This window comes from Sminthopsis crassicaudata, chromosome 2 (assembly GCF_048593235.1).
Source record: "Sminthopsis crassicaudata isolate SCR6 chromosome 2, ASM4859323v1, whole genome shotgun sequence".
Classification (NCBI taxonomy): Eukaryota; Metazoa; Chordata; class Mammalia; order Dasyuromorphia; family Dasyuridae; genus Sminthopsis; species Sminthopsis crassicaudata.
This window is the reverse complement of record NC_133618.1, coordinates 541697562-541718386: the sequence shown is the minus strand read 5'-3', so window position 1 is coordinate 541718386 and position 20825 is coordinate 541697562. Positions and strand designations below refer to the sequence as shown.

General features: G+C 37.3%; 1 protein-coding gene across 2 annotated transcripts in view; it reads left to right on the top strand.

The window, feature by feature from the left end:
* The window catches only part of ZNF609 (zinc finger protein 609), a 190910-nt gene that overhangs the window by 16563 nt on the left and 153522 nt on the right, over nucleotides 1-20825 (top strand). For both annotated transcript variants that reach the window (XM_074294836.1, XM_074294835.1), the window contains exon 2: nucleotides 12354-13227. In XM_074294836.1, the coding sequence (XP_074150937.1) occupies nucleotides 12481-13227 (747 nt within the window). In that variant the 5' untranslated portion in view covers nucleotides 12354-12480. The remainder of the gene's footprint in view (nucleotides 1-12353; nucleotides 13228-20825) is intronic.

The following is a 20825-nucleotide window of genomic DNA, read 5'->3' as shown; positions in this document are numbered from 1 at the left end:
GACTGAGGAAGGTCAATTGACTTGCTCCCCACTTCTGTGCTAAACCCTTGTTGCTCCAGACAAATGAAACAGTCAAGTTTCTTGATCTTAAATATTAACACTTAAACTTTTTGTGCCTTTCCTGAAGCCATCCTTTTACTCTTTCCCATTCCTACCCTCTTGGTCTTGGAATTTTGTTTTACCTCTTCCATGAAACTTTTTTTGATTTGAGTTCCATGGTAAATGGTGATGATGATAAGGGCAGTATGCATTTGTGTAGTTCTCTCAGGTTCTTGAGATCCTTTATAATCATGACATTTCATTATACTCATTTGATCACATTCAATGCATTACATTTAAGAAAACCATTTCCAGTCACTTATACTGTGGTTGGTATTAATTGCATGTGTATTTCACATTTTTCTTTGTAGACCGTAAGATTCTTGTTGGCAAGAATTATGGCCTGTTAATTTTTTTCCTCCAAACTGCCTAGCTCAATGCTTTCACATAAATGGTACATAATAAATATCTGTTGAATAATGTTTTAGAATGTGGCTGCTGGCCATTGCCCACTCATGGTGAAATAGCTGCTACATGTAGCTGAATGATGGACAAATATTCCTTACTATATATAAAAGTTTATCTCTGTTTCCGTTTGTATTCCCTGTTTGAATTTTAGCCACTTAGATTTAAGATCTAGCTAATGCCTTTATTCAAAAATTGTGTTTGATTAATTTTAAAAATGTTTCTATTTTTGGAATTGTTAGCAATTTTTTTACTCCTTGCTTCATGTTCCTGGACAGAGGAAGTACCAATGAATTGATGGAAACATGCTTTAACAAAATGTGACAAAACTAATCACTTTGAATCACTTGCTTATTGAAAGTGTTAAATAAGATAGGGGGAGCTGCAAATGATTTCTCTGGGTATGAATAATATAGGACATGTATAGGATGTGGTATGGGGGATAAGTATTTTGATTTTGACAGTTAGTTCTTGGGGCACATGGCTTTAGAATCACAAAGAAAAGTCTAGACTTTGTCCCAAAGGTTGTTGAATTAGAAGTGTCTATGCTGCTCATATGTAACCTCTAACCAATTGTTTGCCTTCTCAGTGAAGGAGAGTAGTAGGGAGAGAATTTGGAACTCAAAATTTTGAAAAATTAATGTTAAAATTTTTTACATGTAATTAAAAAAAATATTAAAATATGTCAGCTCAAATAGAAAAAAGGATCTATGAGTGAACTATGATTAAATAACCAGTGATTGAAAACACAATTAAGATAAGTATTCTTTTAGGAAGGGGGAACTTTAAAAACATCCATCACAGTCAGCTTTAGAAAAAGGTAGACTATGAACAATTAAGAAAATCAGAAAAACATTGAAAAAACCAGTAACATTATGTCAGGAAATAAGACACAGATTAATAATCTGTGAGTCAAGGATCAGATTCTGGATGCTCCACTGGTAGTGGTAGTGGTAGTGATGGTGGTGGTGGTGGGAACCTATATCCTATCAAACCTTGCTAATTCACATATTAGCATTTTATAAAAAGGACAAAGGCACCCTTCAGAAAATGGAATGATTTCCCATCTAGGAAAATCTATAAAACATGGTACAAACTATAGAAATAATCTGCACCAAGAAAGAATTTGAGGTGTACATTTAAAGGGTCTGGGCTTTCATCTTAATTCTTTGTTACAGTTTTTGAACAAGAGGTCTAGTGTAGAGACACATTACCCATCATCATAGATTTATGTCTGTTGGTAACACTGGAAGATTTTTATCAGCTTCCTTTGAGAATATGCTTCAACCAATTGTGACTTTGTCCAAATGTTGTCATCCAGCCCACATTTCTATGTCTTGTCCAAAAATTATAATGAGAAATTGTTAAAATATATTGCTAAATTATCATTGTATGCTATACCTATAGCTTTCCCCCTTAATATGTCAGCCCAGCAGCACTATTCCCCAAAAAAGCTATTTTGGCCTGTTCTGAAATTAGCTTGGAGTGATCATACTTTCTGAGTTATATTTCACTGAAAAAGCAAGGAAAATAATCCCTTGGTTATGTCACTGCATTTAGGAATTGGGGTTTTTTTTTTCCTCTAAAATGGGGTCATGAGTTGGACATGAATGAATTTGAGTGAACAACAACTTAATCTTCTCTTATCATATTTTATATATTATAATTCTAATTTCCATTTCTGCCTTTCATGGACTGCAGCTAATAATAACTGACATTTATATAGCATTTTGAGATTTGTTGAACACTTTACGTGCATTATCTCATTTTAGGCAAATACAAATTTACCCTCTGAAGTAGGTAGTACCTATGTTGTAAATATATACAGACATTATTCTGTATGTGTTTTACATATTAAGAAACTGAGAATCAAAGAGATTAAATAAAAAATTTCTTAAGTATGGGTGACATTTTCGAACACAGGACTATTTGACTCAATTGGAGTTTCATCAGGCTATCTATTGCTATTTGCATTTTAAAATTATCACCTGACTCTACCCTATTTTGTCAACTTTTTTTTACACCTTCCATGGAAGCTGGCCTTTTGCTGTTCTTCCAAAAATAATTTTTTACTGAATCCATGCATTTTTGCTGTCTTATCTGCTATGTTTCAAATTTTATATCTTATCTGGATCTTCTGAGTTTCTTCAAGTTTGAGTTCAAATCATAACTTGTTTTAGAAGCCATTTTCCTGTTTTCCATTTTAATGCTAGAGCTTTCCCTCTGAGATCTCTCCAGTTTATCTTACATATAATACATATGTTACATTTTGTTTGCCTGTTGTTTTCTGAATTAGATTGTATACCCCTTAAGTTGAGGGCAGGGACTATTTTTGCTTTTTTTTTTTTTTTTTTTTTTTAAATCCCCAGCTTAGTGCAGTATCTGGTACATAATAGACATTTAATAAATGCTTGTTTACTTAAACTGTTGCTTTATTGCTTATAACAATCTCTGTTCTGATCTTGATTGACAAAGAAAATATAGATTAGTCACTGAGAAAATAAGATCTCCCTGTGAATTCTGAATCAATTTAAAGGTGAAATTATGAAAATGGTAGAACTTAAAACTTTGAAGTATACAAGATAGTTCTCCCAGGAAACTAACAGATCTGACATATGACTGATTGAAAGATTCAGTTTAATTCAGCAAATATTTAAATTTCTATTATTTACAGTATTTTATGTAAGGTATTGAGTACAAGGAAATTTAGATAAGGCTTGGGAAGAGGGGGCTATGTATGTATGGGGAGGATAATGGGCAGACACGAGACCTCACCGCATACCAGAATCATAATTTTATTTTTATGTTGTTATTATTTTTGGGAAGACAAATCAGATTCACACTTTTTAAAAACCATAAGGGATTTCTTTTTTAAAAAAATTGTTATTGTTATTTTATCATGGTCTTCAGGTAACCTGTATATAAAAAGTATTTTTGGGGAAAAAATCTTCCTATTTATTTGTTTGTTTTTGGTGTGCAAGGTAACAAAACTGGGATTTAAACCTAGGTCTAGGATGAGATTTTCCTCTGTACTTCCTGAAGGATTAGGTATTTTCATTTTTTAGAAGTTCAGGTGAAAAGAGGTGACATTGAAAACTTGAGTAAGGAAGGGTATGAACAAAATGATAGAAAAGAGAAAGTGTGGAACATCAGTGGAAAAGATAGGTCACCCTGCTTGGCTGTAGGGTGCAATACAGGGAGAATGGTGATAACACAAGGTAGTTTCAGATTCCAGAAAAGCATCGGATGTAAGGTTTAAGAATTGGAACTTTTCATGATAAACTTGATTATAAGCTACTAAGGGGCTGTGAGGACTATAGACTGTTGAGTTTCACTCTCTTACTAGGCAAAATAACTAAATCATAGAAGGATAAATTTAGAGCTTGAAGGATTTGAGAGAATGCCGAATCTGACTCCCCACCTTCCAGATGAGGAAACTGAGGCACAGAGATTAATAAAAAACAAATTGCTTGGCCAGGATTACTCAGCTAGATACTTCCTGAGACAGGATTTAAATCTTACTGACTTTGAAGCTGAGGCCAGAACCATTATCTATATTACCTTATATTAAACTTCTCTCATTATCAACCTTTACTAAAGAACAACAACATTCCATATGCTCCTCAATTAAATAAACATAAACTTTTTTTGGGGAGGGGACAACTATAAAAAAGTATGTGTGAGTTTTTTTCCCCCTCCACCGAATAAAGGGGAACTAATCCATCAGGACAAGGACTCTCTCCCAGTGCTAGTGATGTGACCATAGATGTTTAACAGATATTTTACTCAGTGGATATTTAGAGTTTTAAATGTCTCTTTGGCAAGGTTTCATTCAAATTGATGGGTAGAGTTAGAGCAGGAAGGGAGGACACACATGAGTTAATGGAGACCCTCTGCCCCCAGTATTCTGCAAACTTCAATCAAGTATCTTGAAGTGGGAAGAACAATGGATATGGGGTCAGTGGAGTATAGATTCCAGCCCTGCTATCCTGTCATTTTGAGACCTTTGTCAAATAGCCTTTTCTGGGTTTCAGTTTTCTTCTCTATAAAATAAATGTTGGACAAAATGATCTTTAAAGTTCCTTCCAACTCTAAATCCTTGAGCTTTATGACATTTCCAACATCATACAAGTGATGAAACTTAGACTATGCCCCTAGCTTTCCTTATAAGTCAAGAAGCAATTAATATGTATTTATGAAGTGTTTAGTTGATCTGTAAAGAAGCACGTGTGCTTATTCTATGTCCAGGGCTTTGTGTTAGGAATGGAGACAAAAATGAGGCAATTTCTGTCCTCATGGAGCTTATTTTGTAATGTAAGATGGCATTTTATATATATATATGTTGAAGCTATGTTGAAGCCCTGGATCCCTTAGAATCAGCTGGAGTCAGGATAATTAAAAGTCTTTATTCTTGGTCTTTTTCAGTGGGGGTCAGGGGATTAGATCTCACAATCTCCACACCTCCTCCCTCTCTCTACACCGCCTAGAGACCCCTCCTCTTCCTACTCCACCCACTTCCCCTTCTTTGTCCACACCCACTGATCCTGCCAGCAAAGAGTTGAAGAGGGTCATCCCCCAAACATGTTAATAGAGAATTGTCCAATTGCAATTAGCCTCACATGCTCCATTATCCAAGTGCATTTATTTGCTCAGTTCTAGCTCTTATATATACAGGCATGTATAAAACAGATACAAACTAGTATTGTCCATAAAGAATCTAATAAGAGTGTTTAAGGTTTCTTCCAATATGCCATACTCGAGAGCACAGGGCAAATTTGTGTACCTTATTTGTGGACAAATTAGGTTTAAATTGACAAATGGTAAGGATCAAAGAATTGGATTTAATGGGAATTTTGCAGATGATAGCTGGAGAATCTTGGGGGTGGGGAGTGGGTAAAGAAATTAAATCAAAATGACCCATGGATTTCTTTGAATGTGGTCCTATTTAGTGCTTTTTAAATGGCTTGCAAAAGGAATTCTAGGTATTCAGCCCATGAAGGTAACTGTGTGTGTAGTGGAAAGAGCCTATTATTTTGAAGTGAGAGGATCTCACTTGTAAGATTTTTTAAAATCTTAGATGAGCTGATTGCTTACATTGGGCAAATCATTTGCAATATGAGGACTAGATGATTTCAGAAGTCCTTTCCAGCTCTAAATTCTATCCTGCTAGGTAGTGAAATGTTAAAGTTGTTGAGTATTTACTAAAGGAAAGTTTTGAATGTGAATGAAAAGTAATGGTTACTTTTCATTGTGGATGTATGGTGCATCTAGGTGGTAGAGGGGCAAAATTCATCTGTGTCATAAGATAGTGAGTTGATAGCCAACAGTTTAAACTTAGATAGGAATTTCCAGGAATTATAAATTTTGTCAGGATGTCTTTTGTCAAGATGTTTGCTGTTATTAGGAAAGGTATCAGGAACAAGCAAAAAAAATAAAAAAGAAAGAAAATACTGTCCTTATATAAAACTATGGCTTCATCCCTTTCTGGAGCACTTGATACAGTTGTGATTGGGAACCAAAAAAAATTAAAGCGCTAATGATCAAGTGGATTGAAGGGCTATCTTTTAGAGAAACTAGAAAAAAAAAAAAACAAATTTGGCATAGGAGGACTAAGAAGAAGTAAGATTAGATTCCCTAAAATTAGATACCCTAAATAGGGCAAATCCAGACTTATTCACCAAGTTTTAAAACTAGTATGCAACCCTTCAAGTTTAAAAGAAATGTTTTAGATATCCACAATCAAAGATACGTTATATAGTATATTTAAGAAATGCTACAGATAAATACGATTTGGATAAAATAATGATTTTTAAAAATTTCTTTAATAGTGGATCTTGAGCAAATGTGTTTTTTTTTTTCCATTTTCATATTTGATGTCATAGTGACATCCAGTATCAGACATAATACTTATGAAATAACTAAATAGGCAAAATTTTTAGTATGGAAGTATTTATTGACTTGAGTTCTTAAATAAGTGACTAGAGAGGCTAGTTGAAGTTTGAAAAAAGGCAGTCTTCATTCAGATGTTTGCAAAATGTGTTGACAACTTTATTATGGACTTACTAAAACTTGTTGCAGAACCATCTTTCTATGGAGTCCTAAGAAAGCTAAGACTATAAGTCAATAAATGTCCTTAGTAATGAACATCTTTTATTTAAAAAAAAATAACAGTCTTTCAATCAATCAGAATGTGTTAAGCCTGTGTGTTAGGCTCTGTGCTAAATATTGAGGATACAAAAAAAGACAAAAGGCAGTCTTTGAAGAAAGTAAGACAACATTCAAACAAATATATGCAAAGCAAACTATTAAGAGGAAGTAGGAAATAATTAATTGGAGAAAAGTGTTGGAATTTAGAGCACTTGGAAGAATAGATGACACTGTGGATAAAATTCTGGCCTTGCAATCAGGAGGACCCGAGTTCAAATCCTGCTTGAGATATTAGCTTGGAAAGTTACTTTCTGTTTGCCTCAATTCCTCATCTGTAAAATGAGCTGGAGAAGGAAATGGCAAAATACAACAGTATCTTTGCCAAGAAAATCCCAAATGGTTTCAGGAAGAGTTAGACAACTAAAATGACATAACAATAATAAAAGAAAGCCAAGGAGGTCAGTAGACTGAATAGAGAAGGAAGAACTTTACAAGCATGGAGGACAGCCAGAGAGAATGTCTAGAGCCGAGAGATGGAGTTTCTTGTTCCCGGAACAGCCAGGACGCCAGTGTCATTAGAGTACATGCCAAGGAGTAAAATGTAAGCATACTGGAGAGGGAGGAGGCTAGGCTATGAAGTTCTGTGAATGCCAAAAAGAGCATTTTGTATTTGCTTCTGGGGTAACCTCCAGGAAGAAATTGGAGTCTGTTGAATGGGAGGAAGAGAAGTATTAGGAGTAAGATAACAGGATTTCACCTGCAGTGTAAGAATATCTCTTTGGAGGATTGGATTGGGGAGAGATTTTAGGCAGACAGACCCACCAATTGTACTAATCTGGGTGTGAAGTGGTGAGTTTTGCACTAGCATGGTGGTAGAGTCAGGGAGAAATGTTTTTGAGAGACATTACAAAGATGAAATTGACAGGTCTTAAGCAACAGATTGGATATAAGAGAGTGGGGTGAGAGATGATAAGGAATCCTGGATGATCCTGAGGATCCAGCAAAGGAGACAAAGAAAGGAATTTCTCCTTTGATATTTCCATTTAGCATACTGTGGAAGCTTATGTATTAAACTGAATGAAAATTGTGTTTGCTTGTCCCAGGACTGCAAAACTGCTATTTCTATCTCCACTCCTAACTCTCCTCTCCTTCCCCAATTATCTCTCTTCCCCAGGGGTTGACAGTTTGTTACTAGAAGCAGGTCTGACCTCTCTCTTCCTTATTTACTAGAGAATGATAGCTTATGTAGACCACTGAACCCTGCATATGCATTATTCAAGGAGGGTTGACCCACACTGTGACTTATGGAAAGCATTTTCTTATCACCCTGTCTTTAAATGTTACAAATGGATGAATCTTTCTTTCAAATGCAAGAAAGCTGAACTGAGTCTGTTCTTTTAAATGGGTTTGTGCTTTTTATCTCAAATTCTTTTGTGGGACTAAACTGTTGGCTGTGGTTGTTGAGATGATTCAGTTCCTTTTGTTACAGTAATTAATGAAACTAATTAAGGGAGGGACCTATTGGGAAGTTGATTATTTCTTTATGATTTGCCCATGGAAACTACTTCTGTAGGTTAGCTCTGCTGAAGTGTGGCCTTTGGAAAGGGAAATTCTTGTTCTTCCAAGTGATTTAAAGTCACAAAGAATGGCTTACTTATTATACTAGTCACCAATTCATTTGGCCAGAGGATCATAGGAGTGACCTCAAAAGTTCAGCTTTTCCAACTCCCTTCATTTTATTGTCTATGAGGAAGACCTAAGCAATTTGCTCAAAGCTAGAAAAGTCTTAAATGTCACTTGATCCCAAGTCCTGCTTGAGAGTCCATCTTCTTTAGTTGAAACTCACCTGGTAGCTGAGCTTAGAGTAAAATTAAACTTGAACAAAAGACAATTGTTATATTCTAGCAGTTCCTTAACAGTTAACAGAGTTATTAAGACTTACAGCATAAATATAGTTTACAAGAAAGGATTTGCTGTCATGTATTGTGTTCCCTCATCACTGACCCCTCCACTCCCACCTTGGGAAACTCAGAAGATTCTAGGTGTTAAAAAAAACTCCAGCCTTGGTGATTCTCTCCCTTACTTTTGAGTTTCAAGTGATTTGAACCTAAGTAGAGCTTTACTCTTAGCTGATCTATGATTTTATGGCCCATTCCTTGAAACGAAAAGTAACTTTAAAATGAAGTTTTTTGTTTGTTTTTGTTTTTTTGACAATACTCAGATTTCCTGAATGTCTGCTACTTCCCATTTGCTTCGTAAGGTCAAATCTACAAGGGCCATCTCTTTTTTTTTCCTTTGGAAAAACTAATGTGCTCCGTAGCAAGGATTGTAATAACAATCTATTTTTTCACAAGAACAAGAGCTTTATGAGGATAAAGATTGCATTGCCTTATAATTAGTTACTGTTTGTAACTTAGATTTGCATTGTCTTATACCATTTAACTGTGGGATCTCATTCTTTTTTTATTTTCCTTAACTTGGGAAGGGTGGACAGTGCTATTTTATGGAGAAGCCAAAACCTTAAGATTCCAAAAGAAATTGAGGTGCATTAAAATAATTTGCTGAAGGTGACACTAATTGCCATTGACAGAGTTTGGACTAGATCTTAGTCCTTCTGATGTCTAGTCTAATGCTATATTTAGTATGCCATTTTTCGTTCCTAGAAAGGAATTTAAGCAGTAAGATACTGACTGGAGTTATGTGCTATTATATGTATATATTCGTACAATGCCTAAATAAATAAAAAATTTTTCCTTCCAGTGTACCTGGTTTCTGTCATGAGATATGTGGAAAAGATTTTATAAACTTTAGAGTGCTATGTAAATACTAGCCAGCTAATAGTTCAAAGCAATAGAATGCAGACCTGGAATTTTTATATTAAGACAGCTTCTAAAAGGGACTAAGTTAAAAGAACCTTTTAAAAAAATTTTCTTGAAGAATATGATTATGTTTGTAGATTTACTTATTTTTTTCTATTTGTAACATTTTCCTTCTAGTCCTATGTAGATTGCCATGGTTCCTTTATACCTTTATAATAGGTGATATGATCTTATAACAGAGAAGGAAACTGAAACCCAGAGTTTGCTACTCTCTATGGGCACATAGATACCTAAGTATCTGGGTTAGTTAAGACTGAAACACTTTAAACCAGAGCTACTTCATATCAGGTCCATGGATCCTCAGGGTGTCTGGATATATTTCAAGAGAGTCCGTGAATTTGCGGGATTTTTAGAATTTTACTTATCTTTATAATTGGGCTTCAATATAATTGGCTTAATTTGCAGTCCATATTTTGTATGAATTTAAAAACACTGTTCTGAGAAGGGGAAGGTCTATAGGCTTCACCAGATTTTTAAAGGGTCCCAAGTCATAAAAAAAAAGTTAATAACCTTCTTCAAACCCTTTTAACATAACAGTATCTCATTTACCTTGTACTTTATAGATTGCAAAGTGCTGTTACCCTTTGATGTATGAAATACAAGTATTACTATCCTTATTTCATAGATGAGGAAATTGAGTCTGAAGTTAAGTGATCCGCTTGAACACAATAAATAGGAAGATAAAGAAATATAAGTAGAGAAGAAGGAACTTTTTTTCCTTCAAAAATTAAATTACTCATTTGGACATGTTATTTGATATTTGTTCCTTCTGGGCATATGTGAAATAAGTAAATGGAAAGTTTCTCAGTTGGAACACTCACTGAAGCCTTGGTCATGGAATGTGTGCCTTCTGAGATTGATGTTGGCAGGTTCCATGGCATCGTCTGGGAAAATGCATTGTTTAGGTACAAAGGGCCTAGCTCTTGAGTGTACTAGTAGTAGTGATTTCAAAATGCAGGCTATTTGGGCACAAAAACTGGCTTTCAGAGAGGGTGCAGTTTCAAGCTTTTGGTGTTTGTGATGGATCGTCTCACACACAGGGATGAGTATGTGCTCTGGGAGCTGGAGAAGGGAGAGGAAGAGTGAACCCTGTACATCTCTTTTACTCTCCATAGACACATCTAGGCAGAGAACAGCTTTTCAGTGATCTCAGCTGTAGGAACAAAGCATAAAGGGTAATAGCTGGCAAAGCATAGCAGGGAAAGGACTCCAGAGTCAGGTAGACTCAGCTGGTGGTTTTGTGGCTTAGATCACTGAGTTGTGCTCATTCCAAGACAGAAAGTAGATTATGGTTAGTCTGTGGGAAAGCTAACAAGGAAGGGGAGAAAATCTGTACAATAGCATTGGAAAGCTTAAAGTGACTTAAGGATTTTGTAGAGCATTGGTTCTCCTGATTCTGCACTTTCTCTGCTATTGATAAGAAATTAGTGCTTTTCATTTCTAGCTTGCATGTTACTGCATCTCCTGGGGTTAAAAATCTCCTTAATGACCTGTCAGAGAGTTGATTATTAGCTGTATAGAGCTAAGGATGTTGCAGAGAGCAGATGGGGAATAGTTTGATTTCTACTGACAGCTGATTAAAGAGTCCTTGGTATTTTTACGGTAGTGTTTGTGTCTTTGGAAGTATACCACCAGAATCACTGCTAACTAGCCAATCCTATTGAGACAAGGAAGTTGAATTTTAGAAAAGTTAAAAAGTATTACTCATCATATTAATAGAAGAGCCTCCATTTCTACAAATACTCTTCAGGTCTTAAAAGGCTGCTCTCAAAAGTATATCCTGGTCACATTGAATTTTTGGATAAGTTATCTAGCTCCTTTGTCAGGGAGTCATCTTCCTTAGAGGTCTTTTTTTTTTTTTTTCTTCCCCTCCCCCGCTCCTCGTTCTGTTAAGGTTAAACATGAGGGGAAAGAAAGGGGCAATTTTTCTTTTGAGGTTGTCTGATTGATGACAGTTTTTTTTTGGGGGGGGGAGTTTATTTTTTTGGCCTTAGAGTAGCTCTCAACATAGAATATGGGTTGAAGCAAAAGGAATTAAGGAAGTATGAATAAAGCCTCTATGGAAGCAGTTCTGATTTAAATTCCTATTAATTGAAAATGATTGGCTGAATTCATTATTAGGGTATATTTCTTAAAGTTTGTCAGTCAATGATGTTGGTTCTCATATTTTTTTCTAATATATTGCATTTTTTTTTCTCGCTAGTGATAGTTAACCATATTGCTTCTTTTTTGCTTCAGAAAAGTAATGGGGAACATTTGTAGCTGAGGTCTGCTAAACTTTTAATGGGACTTTGGGTAACTAAATCAGTGAGTATCTATTAAGCATCTACTGTGTATCAGATATTGTCCTAGGTGCTGGAGATGCAAACACAAAAAAAGAGGATAATATTATGATCTTAATAGGGACTCAAATAATTGAACATGAGGTAGTGAAAACAGGAGTAGTAAGACTAATGTCTTCATGAGCTGTGACCTGCTGGGGCCTATATTGATTCAGGGAGAATTGCCAGCTGGCAGTGATGGTAGTATTGAGACTATCAGGGATAGAGGGAACTGACACTAAAGGACATTGAATGTAAGATTTATCACAGAATCAAATTAGGCATTGAAAATGCTGCCCCCTCCCTGAGGGAGGTGGTATGGATGTTGATTTTGTCTGGGGCTTGAATCAGAAATACAAAGTTAACTGGTTTGTCTTGTCTATCTTATCATCTAGAATGCCCCCTTAAGAAGCCTCCTTTCAATGTGAAGACTGGCACTAGGTTTCAGTTGTTTTTTTAAACGACCATTTTTTTTTGTTTGTTTTTGTTTTTTTCCTTCTAGCAATGATGTTGTCCACTGGGCATATGCTGAAGATTGTTACAGGTCTGAGAAAATAGCTACCACTGAAAATCTGAAAGCTGGGGGCAAGGAAGAGGCTTGAATCTCGAGGTGGGACGTTGACTCTAAGATGTCCTTGAGCAGTGGAGCCTCCGGAGGGAAAGGAGTAGATGCAAATCCAGTTGAAACGTACGACAGTGGGGATGAGTGGGACATTGGAGTAGGGAATCTCATCATTGACCTGGACGCTGACCTGGAGAAGGACCAGCAGAAACTGGAGATGTCAGGCTCGAAAGAGGTGGGGCTACCAGCCCCCAATGCTGTGGCCACACTGCCGGACAACATCAAGTTTGTGACCCCAGTGCCAGGACCACAAGGGAAGGAAGGCAAGTCAAAATCCAAAAGGAGTAAGAGTGGCAAGGACAGTGGAAAGCCCACCCCAGGGGCTTCCTTGTTCACAGCAAGTGAAGGGGCATCTGGTAAGAAAGAAGCTCAGGGACGATCAGGGGATGGTGCTAATGCAGGAAGCCTGGTAACTGCTATTGCCCCCAAGGGTTCAGAGAAGGCTGCTAAGGCATCCAGAAATGTCGCAAGCTCTAAGAAAGAGAAGGAGAGTAACTCATCGAAGAGCAAGAAGGAGAGAAATGAGGGAGTGGGGACTTGTTCAGAGAAGGATTCTGGGGTTCTTCAGCCTCTTGCCCTGGGAGGACGGGGCAGCCAATATGATGGAAGTGCAGGGGTGGACACTGGAACTACAGAGCCTCTTGGGAGTATAGCCATTGAGCCAGGGACCGCACTCAACCCGTTGGGAGTTAAGCAGGAGCCAGAGGAAGGGGAGAACGAGTGCCGTCCACTGAAGAAAGTCAAGTCTGAAAAGGTAAGAATTGTGGTGGCCTGCATTATACTAACTGCTACAAGCTGTGTGTACTCTCTGAGGGGTCCATTTACTTGTTCATGGTTAATAGCCACTAAAAGGTCAAAGTAGCTGGTAATGATGATGGTTTTTTTTGCTTCAAGTAGTGTGATTCTTGTGGGTTCCTTAGGTAGAATGGGCATTTTGGGAACAGAATTTCTCATCTTGAATCCAATTACTTTCAAGGAGGGAATTTCTTTCGGTAGAATTTGAGAACATTCTTTTTTTAAATATATTTTGAAACCATGCCTTAGGTGTTCGATGTTAGAAGCTGGTATCAAACTTTGAGTAAGACCAATTTTTTTTCCTATCAATTAAACTGAAGAAGGGGGGCCAAAGTGGAAATTGGACTTTAGGTTGAAAAAGTTGGATTTCTGGCAAGGCCAAAAGTCTTGTGGGGACCTGGAAAAAGATTCTTTTAACAAAATGCAAAAAAAAGGTTGGGGACGACCTGAAAGGCTGGAAAATATTAACACTAAGCCACAAAGGGTAGGCTGGTGATAAGACAGAGCAGTGTGTTGTGAAAGGGTTAGATTTTGGGAGAATCTACAAAAGGGAATAATAACAGAATCCCAGAGCGGTTTTTGTGTCTGTGTGCGCTATAAAAAAATTTAGTTGGCCAAATGTGTCTCACTCTGGATACCTTTTTTCCCCCTGGCAGTGAGAGCTTTCTCTTTACTTAATGGCTTCCAAAGAAGTGTTTTCTTTTCCTTCCAGGTGGGAAGATGAGATGAGAGATGAGTTTATAATCCTAGGAAGGAGAGTTGATCTTATTATCTGAAAGGAGGGTCAGGCTGCATCTGTACCTTATAGTTGGTTCAAAAAAAAAAAAAAAAAGTTTGGGTGTTAGAACTGTCCTATTGACTCTTGCATCTCTGGTCTGTTCACCTTGTGCATTCAGCTGATCCCAGCAGTGCAGTATAAATTGCTTTCTCAATAATTATATTGGCTTCAGGAGGGTATGCTTATTTCTTTGTTTAATAAATAGATGGATGTTGTGTTATGTCATGGTGATTGGTGCCCCTTTATAAGTTGCCCTTCTTTTCTTGGAAACCCAGACCAATATAATTTGTAAGGCTATGAATTTCTCTGATTCATGTCCTTTGTCAGTGGCATCTAGGGATGGTTGAGGTGGGTTTGTGCTGCATAGATGCTCCTGAGTATACCTCTGTCTTTTCCATCCTGAGTATTAGCATTATTTGTCCTGCTGTACTTGTTGCCTTTTCTCTAGGGGCCGATGTTTTCTCTTGGGTTAGGATATCCCAAAAGTGGAAGAAGTACTTATTTTTGTTTCAGATTCACTTGTCTGTTCTGTGTAGCTGGCCGTGTTCCTACTGTGATCTTGTTAGTCAGGAAACTCTTGCCCCACATTTCTAAATTACTTCTGGAAAAATTTCAGAGACCAGTTCTCCAAGTACAGAAAGTCCTCCATCTTCTTTTAGCTTACATCATTTTGCTGACACAGAGTTTCTTAGGAACACCTGTGTAGTACTTGCTTACCTGCAGAGTTTGGACTAAGGTCTGTGTGTGAAGGGTTCCAAGCAGGAGGTAAATGTAATCCATAAATGTATTGAAGCTGTCTGGGTGGTTGCTCTCCAGGGAATGGGACTGAGAGTAGCTATACATCTAGCTAATGACATTAACTTGGTGCCAGAGAGATTTAGCTTTTGCTAATACAGTCAGTATTGAAAGGGCCTGTCCTTTCAATGAGCTGGTGAGTACAGAGTTAAAGTGAGGGTTTGGAGAAAGGCCAGGGGGAGAAACTAGACTTGAAAAACTAGGCTTCGGTTTTTGGAAGAAGGATGTAATTGTTAGAGGGAACCTTGGAGGCTAATAGCTGCAGTCTGGCACCACTGCGATGAGCAAGTGACCTCTTCCTTAATAAAGGCTGAGCGTCTACAGTTGGAGGTAGCTTTTTGCAAGCTTCTCTGGCTTTTAAATAAACAATTATTTAAATAAATATGAAGAAGTTGCTATGGAGATAAACACAAAAGTACAAGAGTGAGAGCATTTCTGGCAGAGGAGTAGGAAAGCAGGGCTGGAACCCAGTCAGAAGTTGAAGAACATGAGAGAAAAGCCAAGAAGTAGATAGTAGAGAGCTACTTCCATATGACTGACACAATAGTTGGCACAGTGCTACTATGCACATAGTTGACACACTTTTTTTTCCCCCAAGATAGCTTACTGGAAAAATTTTAAGTCTCTTTGAAGTTCCATCCCTCATCTCATCCCCCAAGCTCTTGGAGATAAGAGCCAGGATTGTTTTTTGACAATCTATCTTAGATATAATTTAGTTCCTCAAGACCAATTTCTGTTTGTCCTTTTATTTTATTAAAACTTTTTATTTTCAAAACATATGCATAGATAATTTTAAGCACTCATCCTGGTAAAGCCGTGTGTTGCAAATTTTTTCCCACCCTTCCTCCTGCCCCCTCCCCTAGACAGCAAGTAATCCAATATATGATAAGCATATGCATTTCTTCTCTACATATTTCCACAATTATTGTGCTACAAAGAAAAATCACTTCAAAACGGAAAAAAAAAATGAGAAAGAAAACAAAATGTAAGCAAACAAAAAGAGTGATCTATACTTAGTTCTCACAGTCCTCTCTCTGGGTGCAGATGGCTCTTCTGATTTGCTTATATATGTCCTTCATTCTTGAAGAGAATCTATGATACCTTAAGGGTGAAAATTTGGCCTGTGTGGGAATTGCATTTAAGTGAGACAGAACTTCACAAAGTCATCAGCCTCACTCTCCTCCAGAGTCATCAAGAATGCAGTGGCAAGACAAAAATTACATTCTGTGAGGACAGTGAGCGCTATGCTTTGCCATCTAACTTGATAAAACAATCCATATGCTGTGCTTAAAATACCACAATCAAAATTCACTTTTTTTGTGTGTTGACATGATGGATATATGCTTGGAATTAAAAAAAAAAAAAAAGTCATTATAGAGGAATCAACACATGTAGCACTCAAAATGTTATTGAATTATAACATTGGAGCAACATCATTGCCGTTTGTGTTGTGCTGAGCCACCCTTCAAAGCAAGGAGAGTTCTACAATAAAGTTTATGTTGCACCTACTCTGCTATGCTGTTACAATGGAAAAATAGCCATAGACTATGTAAATAAATGAATTTAGCTATGTTCCATTAAAATTTCATTTATGGTTATTGAAATTTGATTTTCACATAATTTTCACATCACAAAATGTATCTTTAAATTTTTTTGACCGTTTAAAAATGTGAAAACCCATTCTTTACTTACTTATGAGTTGTATAAAAACAACTAGCTTAGCTGAATTTCTCTCACAGATTTAATTTGCCAATTCATGCCCAGAATTTCCCCTCAAATTCTACTTCCTAATTAATCTCTTAGATTTTGGTGGCACCATTCAGCATTATTTCCTGGAGTTGTTAGAACACTTTTATTTTCTTTTGTGGAGAGGAGGGGAAAAGCCTCTGAATTCCCTTTATAGAACTGGTTTGAATCTTGAGAAATTCACTTATATAGATAAAAACCCCACCAACCTGAATTTCCCTTATCCCTCATTCTTTCCATTGAGGTTGTTTCCTAAAATCAGATTGTTTTAAAATTTTGGAGCTAAAAGAGACTTGGGAGATGAATCTAGCCTCATTTTGCAAATGAGAAGTTAACTTGGCTTACTTATTAAAATCATGCATAGTTAGTGCCTGGTTGAGTCCCAGGATTATATATTTCTCTGCAGAAAGGGATGTGTTCTTAAACCTCTGTAATGCAGAGTTTTTAAATAAATTGTTAATGAATATTTGAATGAATCTTTTTTCCCTTTGCCTGGGAGGGATTCTTTTTATATTTTAAACTGCTAATGAGGGCTTTCTGAATTTTCAATCTAATGTTTTTCTTAGAAAAGAAAAGCTAAAGGCTGAGGCAAAATGGTGGAGTAATTGGAAGTAGTAAGTAAGGTGAGCTCATCCTTCCTCCATAATTCTTCTGATGGATCTAGAAAATGTACTACAAGTAATTCTAATGGGGAAATTTGAGAAAGTCAAAGTGACTCAAGTGATTTGTCTAGACTAGGTGGATATAGGGAGATAGGTAGAGTGGTTCATAGACACTTGGGTCAGGGATAAGCATGCTGCCCTTGGAAAACCATACTGGGATAGCATTAGACGTATGCTAGAGCACAGCAAAAGGGTCAGGAGCCAGCTATCAGTTTTGTCACCCAATTATCCAGTTGTAGATCACAGATCCAGAGTAGACTGAGGGGAGGAGCAAGTGCCTAGGAATGGCATTCTGGGGTAGGAAGGTCCTGTTGGTGTATAGAGAAAGGGAAAAGTACTGAAGCTAGAAGTGCCAGTGTGGTTGATTTCAGTTCTAGTGTCTAACTCTGAGGAATAACTAGAGCAAGAATTCCAGACCAAAGGGGAGCCAACAATTCTGTCATTCCACCAATAAAGCTTTCCAGCTGGCTGATAGGGGCTGAGTCTGGCAGCATTCTCTTGCGTGTTGCTCAGACAGATCCAAACCCAAGTCAGGAACTTGTAGAACTCAGACCAGGGAGACAGTAATCAGAACTTATCCTGGTTAAATCATTTGGAGATAAGTGCAAGTTTGTAGGTCCTCATCATGTCCCTGAGATCCTATAATAACACAACATTCAATATCCCAGGAAAACAAAAGGATTGGCCCAGACCTTCCTCCAGAATTGTGGCAAATTCCAGCTTTAATGTCAAATCCTGGGTCAGGAAGTAAAGTAAAATAAAGAGCAAATGAAAAAAGAATCCCACCATAAGCAGCTGTTATGGTGGTGGGCATGTTCAAGGCACAAACTCAGGGAGGGTGAGGAGAGAAACAACAACTCCAGAACACTTAAGGAAGCCCTCAGAGAAAAGCTGGAAGAGATGGGCAAGATTTAAACAATATTTTTATAAATAAAATTAAATGTTGTATTTACATGCCTAGATATCCTGTGATGCCACAGAAAGAGATAGTATGTTTTAGTAAGTTGATAAATGCTTACTGACTAGCACAAGAACTGTGCTAAGTTCTAGGAACACAAAGGAGGGCAAAGAAAATGAGCTCTCTAATGGGACAGAGGAAGTTGTATGGCATAAAATGTTTTAATGTGTAGAAAGCTGGTTTCAAGCCAGAAAGACTTGGATTCAAATTCTGCCTCTGATAATAGCTCTGCCCTTTGCTTTCTTCTTCATATTATTTCACATAAGTGATCTCATTACCTCTTATACTTTGCCATCGTTATGTTGATGAATCTCACATCTACTTGTCTAGCTCTGACCAATAGATTCCCATCTTCAATTACCTATTGAACATTTCAAACTAGATTTTCCAGTAGTCATCTTAAATTCCACATGAATTAAATACCTCTTTCCCTGCAAACTTTCCTCTTTCTCACTGTTTTGGTGAGGACCTCACCATTCTTTCAGCTACTCAGGTCAGTTGTCATCCTTCACTCCTCTCTCTTTCTCATCTTCTTTCCTCCCATACAATATGTTGTGAAGGTCTGTCTCATTTATCTTTGTAACATTTCTCACAAATTCCCTCTTCTCTTCTGACACTGTTACCACCTTACTGAAGGACCTCATCTTCTTATGTCTGGACTACTATAACAGCCTGCTGGTTAGTCTTACTGTTACAAATCTCTCCTCAGTTGCCAAAGTGATCTTCCTAAAACACAGCTCTCATTACATCATCTTACTAATGACTTAATTCCAGTGGCTCACTATCACCCCAGGATCTCTTGGTATTCAGAGTCCTTCCACTATAGCCACTACCTTCCTTGCTGTTCCTTGCACTAGTCACTCTTAGCATTTATTTTCACAGACCTTCTGTCCTCTGTGCTTGAAATTCCTTTTGGCTTTCCTAAAGTTCCCACTAAAATGGAATTTTTTTTTTTTAAGAAGCCTTTCTTTATTCCCTTTCATTCTAGCACTTTTGCTCTGTTCATTATCTCCTATGTACTTAGTTGTTTGTCTCCCCTATTAGGCTATGAGCTCCTTAAGGATAGGAAGGTTTACATTTAGCATTGTACCTGTGTAGATATTTAATAAATGCTTCTTGATTCTGTTCCTGAACACATCTCTTCACTCTGCTCTAGACAACTCTTTAAGATTGTAAATTACAAAGATGATGAGTTTTTTGTTTTTTTTTTTTTTTTGTTTTTTACTTCTTTCAGTTCTGTTAGACAGTTTTGAGTTGAAGGCTTTTTTGGTCTTAGTAAAATTGTTTATCCAGAGCAACCTTTGCATTTGGCTTTGAAATGCATCATATTTACAAATGGAAAACCAAACTTAATCACTTGGCAGATCCCTTCCAATATTCTCCTGGATTCTAAAACTCCCCAACTTGTCTGGATAGTCATTAGACCAGTAACCTTTCCTCTCCCCTCCCCCCCATATTGCTACTTAGCAGTAAATAAGAGGAAGAAGTCTTGGAGTTTTAGTGTTTCTTTCAACACTAATAGTTAATGCCTTGAGTGTACTGGGTACTTGCTTATCTTTCAGCTGATTTAGGGGAAAAGCTGCTTGATGCAATCCTTTCATAATGCAGATAATCTTCCCTCCCCATCTCTTCCCTTTCCTTGCCTTCCCTCCTGAGATATTGAGATATTAGATGATTTGTCCAAATTTCCACAACCAGTTTTTTGTCAGAGGTAGGTTTAAATGCTTGGGCTTTTTAGCTCAAAGGTCAGCTTTCTCTTCCCAGTTCTGTCCTAGTTTGTTGACTTCAAAGCCATGCTGTCTCATTAGATTCTGGGCCTTCAGAGTCTGAGAACATCCCACTCTAAGGCCAGCCCCTAGCCTCAGTTTTGTGCAGGGCTCCAGACTGGCTCTCCTGTTCCTTCTAGGCCCTGACTCCTGGCTTTTTTATCTCCCCACTTGTATATTTTCTTTCCCTTAGTGGAATGGAAGCTCCTTGAGTGCCGAGATGAATATTCTTTTGGTTTGTATTCCCATACTTTGCACTCAACTTTGTTGTGTTTAATAAATGCTTGTTTCCAGTATAATGCAGGAGGGAGGAGGGGGTCTCCTTTCCTCCTTCCTTCCCCCTAGTAACTTCATGTTTGGCCCCATTGATGTTACGTTTGATCCGAAATTTGAATCTGTGCTTTAATGTGCTGTTATGAGTAAGATTCTGGTATTGGTACATAATGACTGTTAAACATGGTTTAATCTCATTGCCACAACTTAAAGCATTGAATGTGGAAATTTTCCAATATTGTATCAAGAAATCTTCTGCCTGTGAATGATCTAGTCTTTTGGGGTTATGAATAGCCCAAAAGAATACAAATTAAAACTATGAAATGACTCCACAGAACATTTCAAATAGCTTGCTGGGTTACAGTTACCATGTGAACTAGGTTTCTTTTTTGGCCATTGTTGCTGGAGTGTTGGTGCTGTTGGATGCATTGTTGCTCTGGGATTGCCAACATTTGCTGTCTAATGAAGTTTGGAAGAGCAATAAGTGTTTTTGCTTCCACACATGAATGCATGGGAAAACCCTAAGCGCAACCCTTTAATCCATCTTCCCTGGCGTGAACTTGTGTGCTTGCCATTTGG